Source organism: Trachemys scripta, chromosome 18 (genome assembly GCF_013100865.1).
Source record: "Trachemys scripta elegans isolate TJP31775 chromosome 18, CAS_Tse_1.0, whole genome shotgun sequence".
In the NCBI taxonomy this organism is placed as follows: Eukaryota; Metazoa; Chordata; order Testudines; family Emydidae; genus Trachemys; species Trachemys scripta.
The window spans coordinates 85,341-98,504 of NC_048315.1; the positions used below are offsets into that span (position 1 = coordinate 85,341).

Below are 13,164 nucleotides of genomic sequence, written 5' to 3' on the forward strand. Positions count from 1 at the left end.
CATCCCTGTTGTTAGCCATGCGGTAGGGGGAGGGGTGAAGCAATCAGCCCAGAGAATTGGGAATGAGTTGGGTTTGTGCTGCATGTTAACCTAAAAACCTTAGCCCTTCCTTTTAAATGGCCAACCCATTTTAAATGGTTAACCCAACTCTCCCTTTTTTCCTCCCACAGCTGAAAATGTTTCAATGCCAACATTAACATCTCCGTCCCCGAGGCTAGTGCAGATGAAAAGGCAAAAAAAAACACACTAGCGATGAAATGTTCTCTGAGCTCATGCAGTCCTCCCGCACTGAAAGAGCCCAGCAGAATGCGTGGAGGCAAACAGTGTCAGAGTCCAGGAAAGCACAAAATGAACGTGAGGACAGGCGGGATGCACGAGATGAGAGGTGGCAGGATCAAGAGAAGAGGTGGCGGGAGCAAGAGGAGCGGTGGCAGCAGCGTAATGAGAGGAGGCAATGCTGAGGCTACTGGAGGATCAAACTGATATGCTTCAGCGTATTGTTGAGGTGCAGGAAAGGCAGCAGGAGCACAGACCGCCGCTGCAGCCCCTGTGTAACCAACTGCCCTCCTCCCCAAGTTCCATAGCCTCTTCACTCAGATGCCCAAGAACGTGGTAGGGGGAATCTCTGGCCACCCAACCACTCCACCCCAGAGTCCTGGCCAAGCAACAGAAAGCTGGCATTCAATAAGTTTTGAAGTGCAGTGTGGTCTTGTCCTTCCTTCCTTCCCTCCTCTGCCATCCTACCCGGTGCTACCTTGGGAGTTATCCCCCCATTTGTGTGACGAATTAATAAAGAATCCATGAGTTTGAAACAACAATGACTTTATTGCCTCTGCAAGCTGAGATCAAAGGGGGAAGAGAGGGCGGTTGGCTTACAGGGAAGTAGAGTGAACCAAGGGGGTGGGTTTTCGTCAAGGAGAAACAAACAGAACTTTCACATGGTAGCCTGGCCAGTCATGAAACTGGTTTTCAAAGCTACTCTGATGCACAGCGCGCCCTGCTGTGCTCTTCTAACCGCGCTGGTGTCTGGCTGCGTGTAATCAGCGGCCAGGCGATTTGCCTCAACCTCTAACCCCGCCATAAACTTCTCCCCCTTACTCTCTCAGATATTGTGGAGCACACAGCAAACAGTAATAACGATGGGAATATTGGTTTTGCTGAGGTCTAACCAAGTCAGTAAACTGCGCCAGTGCACTTTTAAACGTCCAAATGCACATTCTACCACCATTCTGCACTTGCTCAGCCTATAGTTGAACAGCTCCTGACTACTGTCCAGGGTGCCTGTGTACGGCTTCATGAGCCATGGCATTAAGGGGTAGGCTGGGTCCCCAAGGATAACTATAGGCATGTCAACATCCCCAACGGTTATTTTCTGGTCTGGAAAGTAAGTCCCTTGCTGCAGCCATTCACACAGACCAGAGTTCCTAAAGATGCCAGTGTCATGTACCTTTCCCGGCCATCCCACGTTGATGTTGGTGAAACGTCACTTGTGATCCACCAGCTTGCAGCACCATTAAAAAGTACCCCTTTCGTGGTCCGGTCCCAAGATAGGGATATGCGTTCCATCTATCGCCCTACCACAGTTAGGGAATCCCATTGCAGCAAAGCCATCCACTGTGACCTGCACATTTCCCAGAGTCACTACCCTTGATAGCAGCAGCTCAGTGATTGCATTGGCTATTTGGATCACAGCACCCCCACAGTAGATTTGCCCACTTCAAATTGATTCCTGACTGACCGGTAGCTGTCTGGTGTTGCAAGCTTCCAGAGGGCTATCGCCACTCGTTTGTGAACTGTGATGGCTGCTCTCATCTTGGTATTCTTGCGCTTCAGGGAGGGAGAAAGCAAGTCACAAAGTTCCATGAAAGTGCCCTTACGCGTGCGAAAGTTTCGCAGCCACTGGGAATCATCCCAGACCTGCACGCTATGCGGTCCCACCAGTCTGTGCTTATTTCCCGGGCCCAGAATCGGCGTTCTACGGCATGAACCTGCCCCATTACCACCATGATATCCAAATTGCCAGGGCCCGTGCTTTGAGAGAAGTTTGTGTCCATGTCCTCATCACTCCTGTCACCACGCTGCCGTTGCCTACTTGCCTGCTTTTGCAGGTTCTGGTGCTACATATACTGAAGGATAATACGCGAGGTGTTTACAGTGCTCATAACCGCCACGGTGATCTGAGCAGGCTCCATGCTTGCCGTGGTATGGCGTCTGCAGGAGAGCAGAGTGGCAGCGGAAGCGTGACGATGGTTTGCAGCCCTATTGTACTGTCTGCTGCCAGCAGCACCCAGGACACAACAGCGGTGGCTGAGCTGAGTGGGCTGCACGCTTGCCATGGTATGGCATCTGCGCGGAAAAAAGGCACAAAATGATTGTCTGCCGTTGCTCTCACGGACGGAGGGGCGACTGAGGACATGTACCCAATACCACCCCCGATAATGTTTTTGCCACATCAGGCAGTGGGAGCTCAACCCAGAATTCCAATGGGTGGCGGAGACTGCGGGAACTGTGGGATAGCTACCTGCAGTGCAACACTCTGAAAGTTGATGCTAGCCTCGGTACTGTGGACACACTCCGCCAAGTTAATGCGACTTAATGCGCTTAGTGGGGACACATACAATCAACTGTATGACATTGCTTCCTAAAAATCGACTTCTATAAATTTGACCTAATTTCATAGTGTAGGCATACCCTATGGTATTAAGCAGGCTGAGGTCTCTGTATATCAGCTGTTCTCAAACTATGGGGAGGGCCTCCCAAGGGAGGCACGAACTTTGTGTTTTTTTTTTTGTTTTTTTTTTTTTTTAAGAGCTCTGGGTGTCTGGGGCTCATGCAGAAGGGATGTGCACGCCAGTTAGGTTGGGATAAAGAGGACAGCTGGAGCATCGCTATCTGGGCTTCGGTGTCCCCCCCCTCCCCCCCCAATCCAGCACTGGAAAGTAGCGGAGCTCCAGCTGTCAGCCCCGAGATGGCCGTAGTAGTGCAAAAGTAAAAATGGCAATAGGACACTAAGTCTGCTGCAAAACGTGATATTGATCAATATCACTTTTAACATTGCCACCCTCCTGTGCTGCTGCTGGTGCAGTGCTCCTTCAGAGCTGGGTGCTGGTTTCCGTACTGACAGTTGGGGGCGTAAACTACTACACACACAAAAGGCAGTCCCAATCAAATAAGTTTGAGAACCACTGCTAACCCTACCTCATTTAATGCAGTAATTGAAAGTTGTTCAAAAATAACTAGCCACTAGATGTTTCAAGTTGGGCAGCCAAAATTAGTGCCTTCTCTTGGATACTCATCTGTAAAACTGGGATAATATCCTCTTTTCTAAGAGGTGTTGTAAAGATAATTTCACATACTTTTAAAGCATTCACACTCCTGTATTGTATTTTGTAGGGTTTAAATGGTGTTCAGTAAGTAAAGCATGTAGCCATACCATGTCATAGAGTGACAAGGCTACAAAGAAATATTGAATACCTAGCTGTTCAGTGGACACTGTCCATCCCGTGCACTGAATGAGGTAGGCATTCTGTGGAAAAAAATTATGTAATCCTGTAATAAAAAATAGATCCTAATACGTACAAACAGGAAGAATATGGTTGCGCGGACAAACTTAATTTTGGCATGTCCTAACTTTAGAGGGTTTGATTTTGAAGCTTTAACATAAGAGAATGTTTTAATTAATTTTAATATTTACATTGTACTAGTGCTCGGGCACCAGTGAGGATCATGACACTGTACAAAGAGGCACTCATCCCTGCCCAGAAGATTTTAGTGGTTTAATGTGGTCTAATGTTGCAGTGGGAATTGGTCTAATATTTTTGGAGTTGCTTGTCTTAAGTTCTCACCTGTCTGCTGAAAGATGAGGAATCTCAGGTGATGAAGGGTGGGTAGGACTGACTCCAGTTTGTTGAAAATGAAGATCAGTGCATAATTCTGAAAATGTAGTCTTTTACTGAATGGCCTGAAAGTCTTGGTTGTGAGAAGGAATAAAGTAAATAAGCAATTCAGAAGTCTGTGGGGAAACTCTATTTTTTTTTTAATATATGGAGATATACCTATCTCCTAAAACTGTAAGGAACCTTGAAAGGTCATTGAGTCCAGTCCCCTGCCTTCACTAGCAGGACCAAATACTGATTTTGCCCCAGATCCCTAAGTAGCCCCCTCAAGGATTGAACTCTCAACCCTGGGTTTAGCAGGTCAATGCTCAAACCACTGAGCTATCCCTCCCCTTAATCAGTAACCTTTTCCTCCTAGAAATGGTTGAATCAATGAAGAAAGTGGCTGGAATGGATGTGGAATTGACAGTGGAAGAAAGAAACCTTCTATCTGTTGCATATAAAAACGTGATTGGAGCTAGAAGAGCTTCATGGAGAATAATCAGCAGCATCGAACAGAAAGAAGAAAACAAAGGTGGAGAAGATAAACTAAAAATGATTCGGGAATATCGGCAAATGGTAAGATCTAGTTAGTGAGATAATTATGTACTTCATTTAAAAATTTCTTCTGCTAAGGCAAAATACCATTTGACTGTCTGGCCTTGGGGGCTAATGAATCCTTGTTGAGTTCCAGTGGGTTCTCAGGGACAATACTTGGCTGACAAAAACATTTTAGTGATCGTTTAATCAAATGCATGTTGTCTTCCTCCATCGATATTGTGATGTCTAAACACCCTCTTTCTCCTCCAAATTGCCGTGATATACAGGTGACACATGACAGAAGCAGAAGAGAAGACTGTTTAGAGTATTCTTGTCAGAAGTTGTGTTCCAAATAGTGGATCTGTTTCAGTTAGCTTTCTTGAGGTCTTCTGCTGTTGGTGTGCTGTAAACAAAGCAGAACTGTGATGACTTGCTAATCCAGTTGATTTGCACCTGGTGACAGTGAAGTGTGGTGGTTATTTTTTATTTTCCTGTGAATTTTCCAATTATTTCTTAAATACAGTTGCTTTAAGGACGCTCTTGTCTCTGTGAATTTGAATTTTCTTCTCTGGGAGAGTTTTTCTGCGTGAATTTCAGTCTGACACTTAGAGGAGCTTTAGACTTGGTGGGATAATTGACTGACTACTCACAGGGAAATGTTGAGGCCATTTTAATAATTTGGCATTACAATGCAAAGGAATGCAAGGTAGTGGTTTGAGCCGGTCTCTGTTTTCAGTCATTTTGATTTTAGTCCTTGTACAGCGGAAGTTGTCAGCTGTGGTGGTTGATCTGCTGGGATTAATGAAACATTCTGGTTCTCCTAGTCTCTCTTGTTTTTAATACTGTAGGTGTCTGCTATGCAATTGTATGAATTGACAAGGGCCGTTCTTGGGTGACTCTTCTTTCTGAAAGGTCCTAGACAATAGATCCAGGCTTATCTACTTTGAGGACACTTGCATGTGAGGTTCCACAGAGTACCATTTTGTCCAACATCTATTTGGAGTGTTGATGGCACGGCATCATGTAATTGGTAATAATGGGACCCAAATTATATGGAACGGCCTTCTAAATTTTGTGACGTTGGTGTGACACAGTGTAATTCTGTAGCAGCTTCAGGTAAATTAAAAAAAGAAGCTTTTATTCAAGAAAGCATGACAGTTAATACAATAGACAAATATTCTTTGATTTTGGTATTATATTCTATTTATTTTATGTTACATACTTTATTTTTTGGCATGCCACAAACTTTTGGTAGACAGTTGAGCATATTAACCAAATATGTCATCACTAACACCTCCCTCCCCCCAAAGGGGGTGTGTGTGTTTTTTTTTTTTTTTTTTTTTTTTTTTTTTTTTTCATGGGATAACCAAAACATGTTAGTTTTTCTGCAGTAAAAGCATAAAGGAGACAAGACACTGTTTTACTATGAGGTAAACTAGGTCAGGGGTGTAGTGCTGATCTTGCCTACTTATTTCATGATAAAAATCTTTGATTTGGTATTGCCTGTAGTGATCAATATCCGTTTTATGCTTGATTATTGTAGCGTGTTCACTGTATGCATGTTTTGGCTTGATTCTGTAACTGGATGGTCAGGACACATATGGGGGAATACTGGCAATAGTCCAGTTAAGTTACTTGGCAAATTCTGGGTTACAGATGGTGATGTATGCTACATCAAGGAGTATTGATCTGGGAAGTACTTAGCATGGGTCTCGCTGTCGCCTCCCAAGGCATTGCATTAGTGATCTCTAAAACAGATGGGACTAGAGCACTTCTACATGCGCTTGTATGTTCTGCATTCCCACCAGAAGTCACTATCTGGTTATGTGGGGGTGTGACGAGAGAGACCTGATCATAACTTGTTCTCCTTTATATCCTTGCTCACATCCATTCCAATGTAGGGGTTTGCGCATGCGCTCTGTGTACCGCCATCAGAAAGTTTTTCCCTCCATGGTATCTGTCGGGTTGGCTCTGGTGCCCCCTGGAGTCGTGCCAGTTTATAGGGTCCTGCTGCCCCCTGAGTTTCTTCTTACTACCTGTGACAGTTGCTGGAACTTCTGCTCATTCTTGTGTTCATGCATTTCCTCAGTGGACTTTGATTCTTTTCCTGTATATAGTTAAATAATAGTGGTTTGTTAGAGTTTACAATTTAGAGTTAGCTAATAGATTAGGCTTGGGTTTACCCCTTCCCAGGCACCAGGGCATGCCTCAGTCTCTGGGGTTTTAATCCGTGTGAGGCTTGCCATAAGCCTATGCCAATTAGTGACCCTCACTCTACTTGCCTTAAGTGCTTGGGGGAGTCCCACCTCTGTGAGCACTGCAGGATTTGTAAGGGGTTCAAACCCCATATCAAAAAGGACAGGGACCAGAGATTCAAATACTTCCTTATGGAGGTGGCTTTCCAACCCCCCTCGAAGCCAAGTCATGCTGACTTGACACTGCATCTCTACCTCAGTGAGAAGTGCACTGGCTTCTCTGAGAGACAGGCAGCATAGCTCAGCCTCTCCAGTACCGAGGAAGGACTCCACGTCCCGGGACACTCTGCACCGGCAGGGCTTTCCCATACAGAGGAGGTCTACATCTCACCAGGACGATCTGCACAGATCTCCGTTACCAGTGTGGAGGAAGAAGCAAAGAAAAACAGATGGGGGTGCTCCCTAACTCTAAGGCCTGCCGGTCACAGGAAGCTGGCAGAATGAGGGCTGTCTCAGGCCACTTGGACTCAACAGCTGCCAGCCTAGTACCATTGACTCCGGCCCAGGAAAGGGACCCATTGAGTCCAGTACTGTTGGACTCTCCTGTGGGGGAGAGCCATTGGAGTGTAGCTCTGGTGCCTCCATCCACACCAGAAGTGTTCGAGGCAGCAAGGGAACTACTATGTCTCCTTTACTGCTATCCCTCATCAGGCATGAACAGGCATCAGAGATGAGCAGCTATGGCAATGAGGTCCCACATGGTGGGGAAAACAGGTAGTGATGTTACGGCACCTGTTGCCTACCTCCTGGCACCGCTCTTTGGTAACTCCTCACAGTCGGACGCCGAGGCAGAAACTTACACCTCTCTCAGGAGCCCAGACCAGTCCAACCACTGATACCTGATGGCTGATATGGGCCAAGAGTTCCGACCAATGGCCTGATCGGCACAGTTGCAGAAACTGGTGCCATGGCCTCTCTGGAATCCCTGAACCTTCCATGTGGTCCAAGGGTCTCATTCAAGGAGATCTTACTCCGTTGTGTTGGAGCGTACAGCTTCCCCACCACTTTCCTCAGTACGGGACTCAGGACCCAGTACCAAGCCTGGCACTTAACTTCAGGATCCAGTACTGTGGGATCCTTCAGCTGCTGGAGGACAGGAACAGGGCCCTGTACCTCTCCTAACGTTGTCGTCCTCGCCTTATGAGGTGGTAGTGGGGACTTAATTTGCCCCTGCTCTGGACGATTAAAGGGCACCCCAGGAGCTCCTCAGGAGAGTAGCCCAAAGCTTGGGGATCCAGGTGGAGGAAATCTCAGAGGCCTCCCATGCCCTGGTGTACATCTTGGCCCCTTCGGGACTATCGAGTGGCTTTGCCTCTGAATGGTGCCATTCTGGAACTCATTAGGGTGCTGTGGCATACTCCAGCATCCTTGCAACCCACTGCAAAGAGGGATGAAGAAAATGTATTGTTCCCCCAAAGGGGTTTTAATACTTATACACCCATCCTCCTCCAGGGTTGCTAGTGCTGTCAGTGGCAAACGAACAAGAGAGGCAGAGACAGCAAGGATCTACCCCCAAGGCCAAGGATGCCAAGAAGCTGGATCTCTTTGGCAGAAAGATCTACTCCACGTTGTGGGGCCTCCAACTTCAAATCACCAACCAAGAGATGTTCCTGAGCCACTGACTTTAATTCCTGGGGCGCAATGACTATGTTCAAGGAGTTACTGTTATAGAAATCTAGTGCAGAGTTCTCGGCTATGGTCGAGGAGGCCAGAGCAGTGGCAAAAGTGTACCTGCAAGCAGCATGGGTTGTGGTGGACTCTGCTGCATGAACTGTGGCTTTGGCTCTGGTCATGAGGAGAAGCTCATGGCTACAGGCCTCGGGCCTCCCATATGAAGTGCAGCAGACTATCCAGGACTTCACTTTTGAGAACGCGTCTCTCTCTTTTTAGTGGAGACACTCGAGCTCACAGCTTAAAGGATCCACCCTAAAGTCCCTAGGACTACATACCCTAGCCATCGAGGAAGCACTTTTAAACCCCAGCCATTGCCCTGTTTCTACCAGCCTCAGTCGAGGCAGGATTACAGTAAGAGGCAGGGTACGAGCTATAAGAGGAGGCTGCCTCCCCAGTTCTCATCTGCCCACAGGCTGGCCCCACCAGACACTTGTCTGGGTCTAAACATGCCTTTTGAGAGTACGCTCGAAGACGTCGTTCCAGAACAGTGTCTGGATCTCCCCTCCCCAGTTTTTGTGGACTGGTTATCCCACTTCTATTGGGCGTGGACACAAATCATCTCAGACTGCTAGGTGCTACGTGCAGTAGAACTAGGATACCCCCGGCAGTTCAGTTCTCCCTCCCTGTCCCTCTTCAGGGACCCGTCTCATGAGCGACTTCTAATCCAGGAAGTGCAAATGCTCCTGCAAGTGGGAGTAGAAGAGGAGGTTTCTCTGGAGCTAAGGGACAGGGAGTTTTACTCCTGTTATTTCCTAATCTTGAAGACCAACGCTAGTCTCAGACCCATCCTGGACCTGCAAAACTTCAACAGATTCATGCGGAAGCTTAAGTTCCTCATGATTTCCTTGGCGTCCATTATCTCTTTCCTGGATCCAGGGGATTGGTATGCCACCCTCGACTTGAAAGACGCTTTATTTTCATATCTCAATCTTCCAAGGTCACAGGAGATTCCTCCTATTCATTGTAAACCAGGTACCGGTGCTCACATTTGGCCTGTCAGCAGCCCCATGGGTATTCACAAAGTGCATTGCAGTTGTTGCGGCTTTCCTAAGGAAACAGAGTTTAGGGTATGTCCTTACCTCGACAACTGGCTGATCAGAATCGGACTAGGGCCTAGGTGGAGGCAGACATATGACTAATACTGTAATTCTTCCAGAGATTAGGCCTGTTGATAAACATGCAAAAATCCACACTGTCCCCATTCAAAGGATAGAATCAAGTCCTTGACTTGGTCCAGGCACGAGCCTTTCTTCTGGAAACCCGGTTCCGGGCTCTAGGCTCAATTGTAGAGCCTCGGAAATCAACCCATCACCACAGCAAGCAAGTGCCTGAAACTCCTGGGGCATATGGCATCATACACGTGCATAGAGAAACAAGTGAGGTTGCGACTAAGGCCTGGCTAGCATCAGTGTACTGACCCTGCTGGGATCGCTTGGACATGGCAGTCACACTTCCCCCTTCAGTGATCATCACCCTCCGATGCTGGTTGGAGCCGGAGACAGTATGTATGGGTGTCCCATTCTTGAAACTGCAGCTGTCCATGTCTCTAGTCTCTGATGCTTCCGTGCTGGTTTGGGGGGCTCATCTGTGGGTCCTCAGAACCCAGGGCCTCTGGTCCCAGGCAGTGCTCTCACTGCATATCAATGTGAGGGAACTTGTAGCAGTGCACCTTGTCTTCCAAACATTCCAATCCCATCTCAAAGGCAAATGTGTATCATTGCTTACAGACAACATGACAGTGATGTTCTATATAAACAGACAGGGTGGAGCGCATGCCTCTCACGTATGCCAAGAAGCTCTCTGCCTGTGGGAATTGTGCATATCCCACTCAATCCACCTCAAAGTCTCCTACTTTCCCTGGGCGCAGAATGAAGTAGTGGATTGCTTCAGCAGATCTTTCTCCAGTCACAAATACTCTATCAATCCTGATGTCGTGAAGGTCATTTTTTAGAGGTGGGGGACTCTCAGGGGAGACCTATTTGTGACCAGGCACAACAGAAAGTGTCAGCAGTTCTGTTCCTCTTGGAATCCGTCTGGCTCAGGGGCACATTGCTTCTCCAAGGGAGGGGAAATCTCTATTATGCATTCCCCATTCCTCTCATACACAAGGTCCTGCTAAAGGTCAGAGAGGAAGGAATAAACCTGATCTTGATAGCCCCAACCTGTCCTTACCAACACTGGTTCACCACCCTTCTGGACCTCTCAGTGGAAACACTAATCACTCTACCTCTGTTTCTGGATCTCCTCTCCCAGGATCACTGACTCATACATCATCTGAACTTCGAGTCCCTCCATCTCTCAGACTGGAAGCTCCATGGCTGAACCCTTTGGAGCTAGCATGCTCAGATCCAGTGCAAGAGGTTCTTCTAGGGAGTAGAAAGCCATCCACTAGGGTCATGTATCTGGCAAAGTGGAAAAGGTTCTCAATTTGGTCAGCGCAGAAAGGGGTCTCACGCACGTGAGCACTGGTGCCATGTATTCTGGACTATTTGCTACACTTGAAGCAGCAAGGGCTATCGGTGTCTTCGATTAGAGTCCACCTGGCTGCGGTTTTGGCTTTTCATTCATGGTTGAACAGCAGGTCCGTATTGCAAACTTGCGCTGGGGTCGCTCCCTCAAGGGGCTAGACAGGCTGTACCCACAAGTAGGATAGCAAATCCTGCTCTGGGACATAAACCTGGTATTGTCAAGTCTCCTAGGTCCCCCATTCGAGCCCTTGACAATGTGCTCACTACTCTACATGTCCTGGAAGGTGGCCTTCCTGGTGGCCATCACCTTGGCCAGAAGGGTCTTGGAAATTAGGGCTCTTACTTCAGAACCCCCATACACAGTCTTCTTCAAGGACAGTGTCCAGCTGCACCCTCTCCCAGCCTTCCTCCCAAAGGTGGGGTCACAATTCCACAATAAGCAGGACATTTTTCTCCCAGTCTTCTATCTAAAGCCACATGCCAACAGGCGGGAACAGAGGCTTTATTCACTAGATCTCAGGCAGGCACTTGCCTTCTACAAAGAAAGGACTGAATCGTCTAGGAAGACTACTCAATTTTTCGTGGCAGACAGGTTGAAGTCTCCCAGTGTCAGCCCAGAGAATTTCATTGTGGATAACTTCTTGTATTCATGCATGCTATGACCTGATGAAAGTCCCTGTTCCAGCCCTGACTGCACATTCCACAAGGGCGCAAGCCTCTTGAGCCGCATTCATAGCACAGGTTCTCATTCAGGCTATCTATAGAGCAGCAATGTAGACTTCAGTCCACACTTCTGCAATTCATTATGCCATTGCTCAGCAGACCAGAGATGATACTGGATTTGGCAGAGCGGTACTACGGTCTGCTTATCATTGAACTCTGAACTCTACTACGTCTGCTTGGGAGTCACCTACATGGGAATGGACACGAGCAAGCACTTGAAGAAAAAAATGGTTACTAACCTTCTGTAACTGTTCTTTGAGATGTTGCTCACGTCCATTCCAAAGCCCACCCTCCTCCCCCTCTGTCATAGTTAGCTGGCAAGAAGGAACTGAGGGGGTGGTGGGGCTGCTGGACCCTATATACTGGTGCTATGAGAGCTTGGTTCCGGGGGGCACCAGAGCCGACCCAACAGATAGTACTGAGGGAAAAACTTTCTAGCGGCGATGCATGCTGCGCGTGCACACCCGCGTTGGAATGGGCATGAGCAATACATCTCGAACAGTTACGCGAGGGTAGTGCAGTAGAACCTCCTTTACGAACACCAGAGTTAAGAACTGACTGGTCAACCACACACCTTATTTGGAACTGGAAGTACGCAATCAGGCAGCAGCAGAAACAAATAAAAAAAGCAAATACAGTACTGTTAAATGTAAACTGTTAAAAACAGGAAAGTTTAAAAAGATTTGACAAGATAAGGAAACTATCTGTGCTTGTTTTGTTTAAATTAAGATGATTAAAAGCAATATTTTTCTTCTGCATAGTAACGTTTTAAAGCTGGTATTAAGTCACTGTTCAGTTCTAAACTTTAGAAAGAACCATAACGTTTAGTTCAGAGATACAAACATTTCAGATTTCAGAGTAGCAGCCGTGTTAGTCTGTATGCGCAAAAAGAACAGGAGTACTTGTGGCACCTTAGAGACTAACAAATTTATTAGAGCATAAGCTTTTGTGGACTACAGCCCACTTCTTCGGATGCATCCGAAGAAGTGGGCTGTAGTCCACGAAAGCTTATGCTCTAATAAATTTGTTAAACATTTCAGAGTTACTAACAACTTCCATTTCTAAGGTATTCCCAACTCTGAAATGCAGAGTAAACAAAGTTACAACTTTTTGTTTATTCTGACTTTCAGAAGTATTGTTTGTCACCCTCCATGTTCTGGAAGGAAACAAGTTGCGTAGTGCTGCCCTTCAATATTAACAAATCATTTTTCAAGATGAATTGTTCTTGACTTTTTTTGAGAAAGTGGTAGAAAGGGGCACATGATTGAGGGGCACGTGGGTGGGTGGGGGTGGGCTTGGGCTCAACTACCAGCTCCATCCTTTTCCTGGTCTCTCCATGCCTCCCATTTGGGCTGGAAGGGAGTATTGGGTGGAGGGAGGGAAATTGGTGCTGAGTGGTTGTGAGGAATGCATTTACCAGCTAGATGCAGCAAGGGAGTTGTGAGGGGAGCCTCAAAGGCCATATGCCATGTTGGATTCCCGTGTAACTAAAATGGTATAGAAACTGATTTAAGTGAAATAGCAATTTCCTTGTGTAGACAAATTCTCAGAATGCCTTTCAAAAGAGTTCCTGAACAAATTGCAGTGATGTGGACTGTTTGTAAGCAAAGTTACTACAACCACTGAAGT

The 13,164-nt window shown here is 47.0% G+C and overlaps 1 protein-coding gene across 2 annotated transcripts in view; it reads left to right on the top strand.

Moving 5' to 3' along the window:
- The window catches only part of YWHAE (tyrosine 3-monooxygenase/tryptophan 5-monooxygenase activation protein epsilon), an 82,321-nt gene that overhangs the window by 18,942 nt on the left and 50,215 nt on the right, over window positions 1-13,164 (top strand). For both annotated transcript variants that reach the window (XM_034752277.1, XM_034752276.1), the window contains exon 2: window positions 4,255-4,454. In XM_034752277.1, the coding sequence (XP_034608168.1) occupies window positions 4,255-4,454 (200 nt within the window). The remainder of the gene's footprint in view (window positions 1-4,254; window positions 4,455-13,164) is intronic.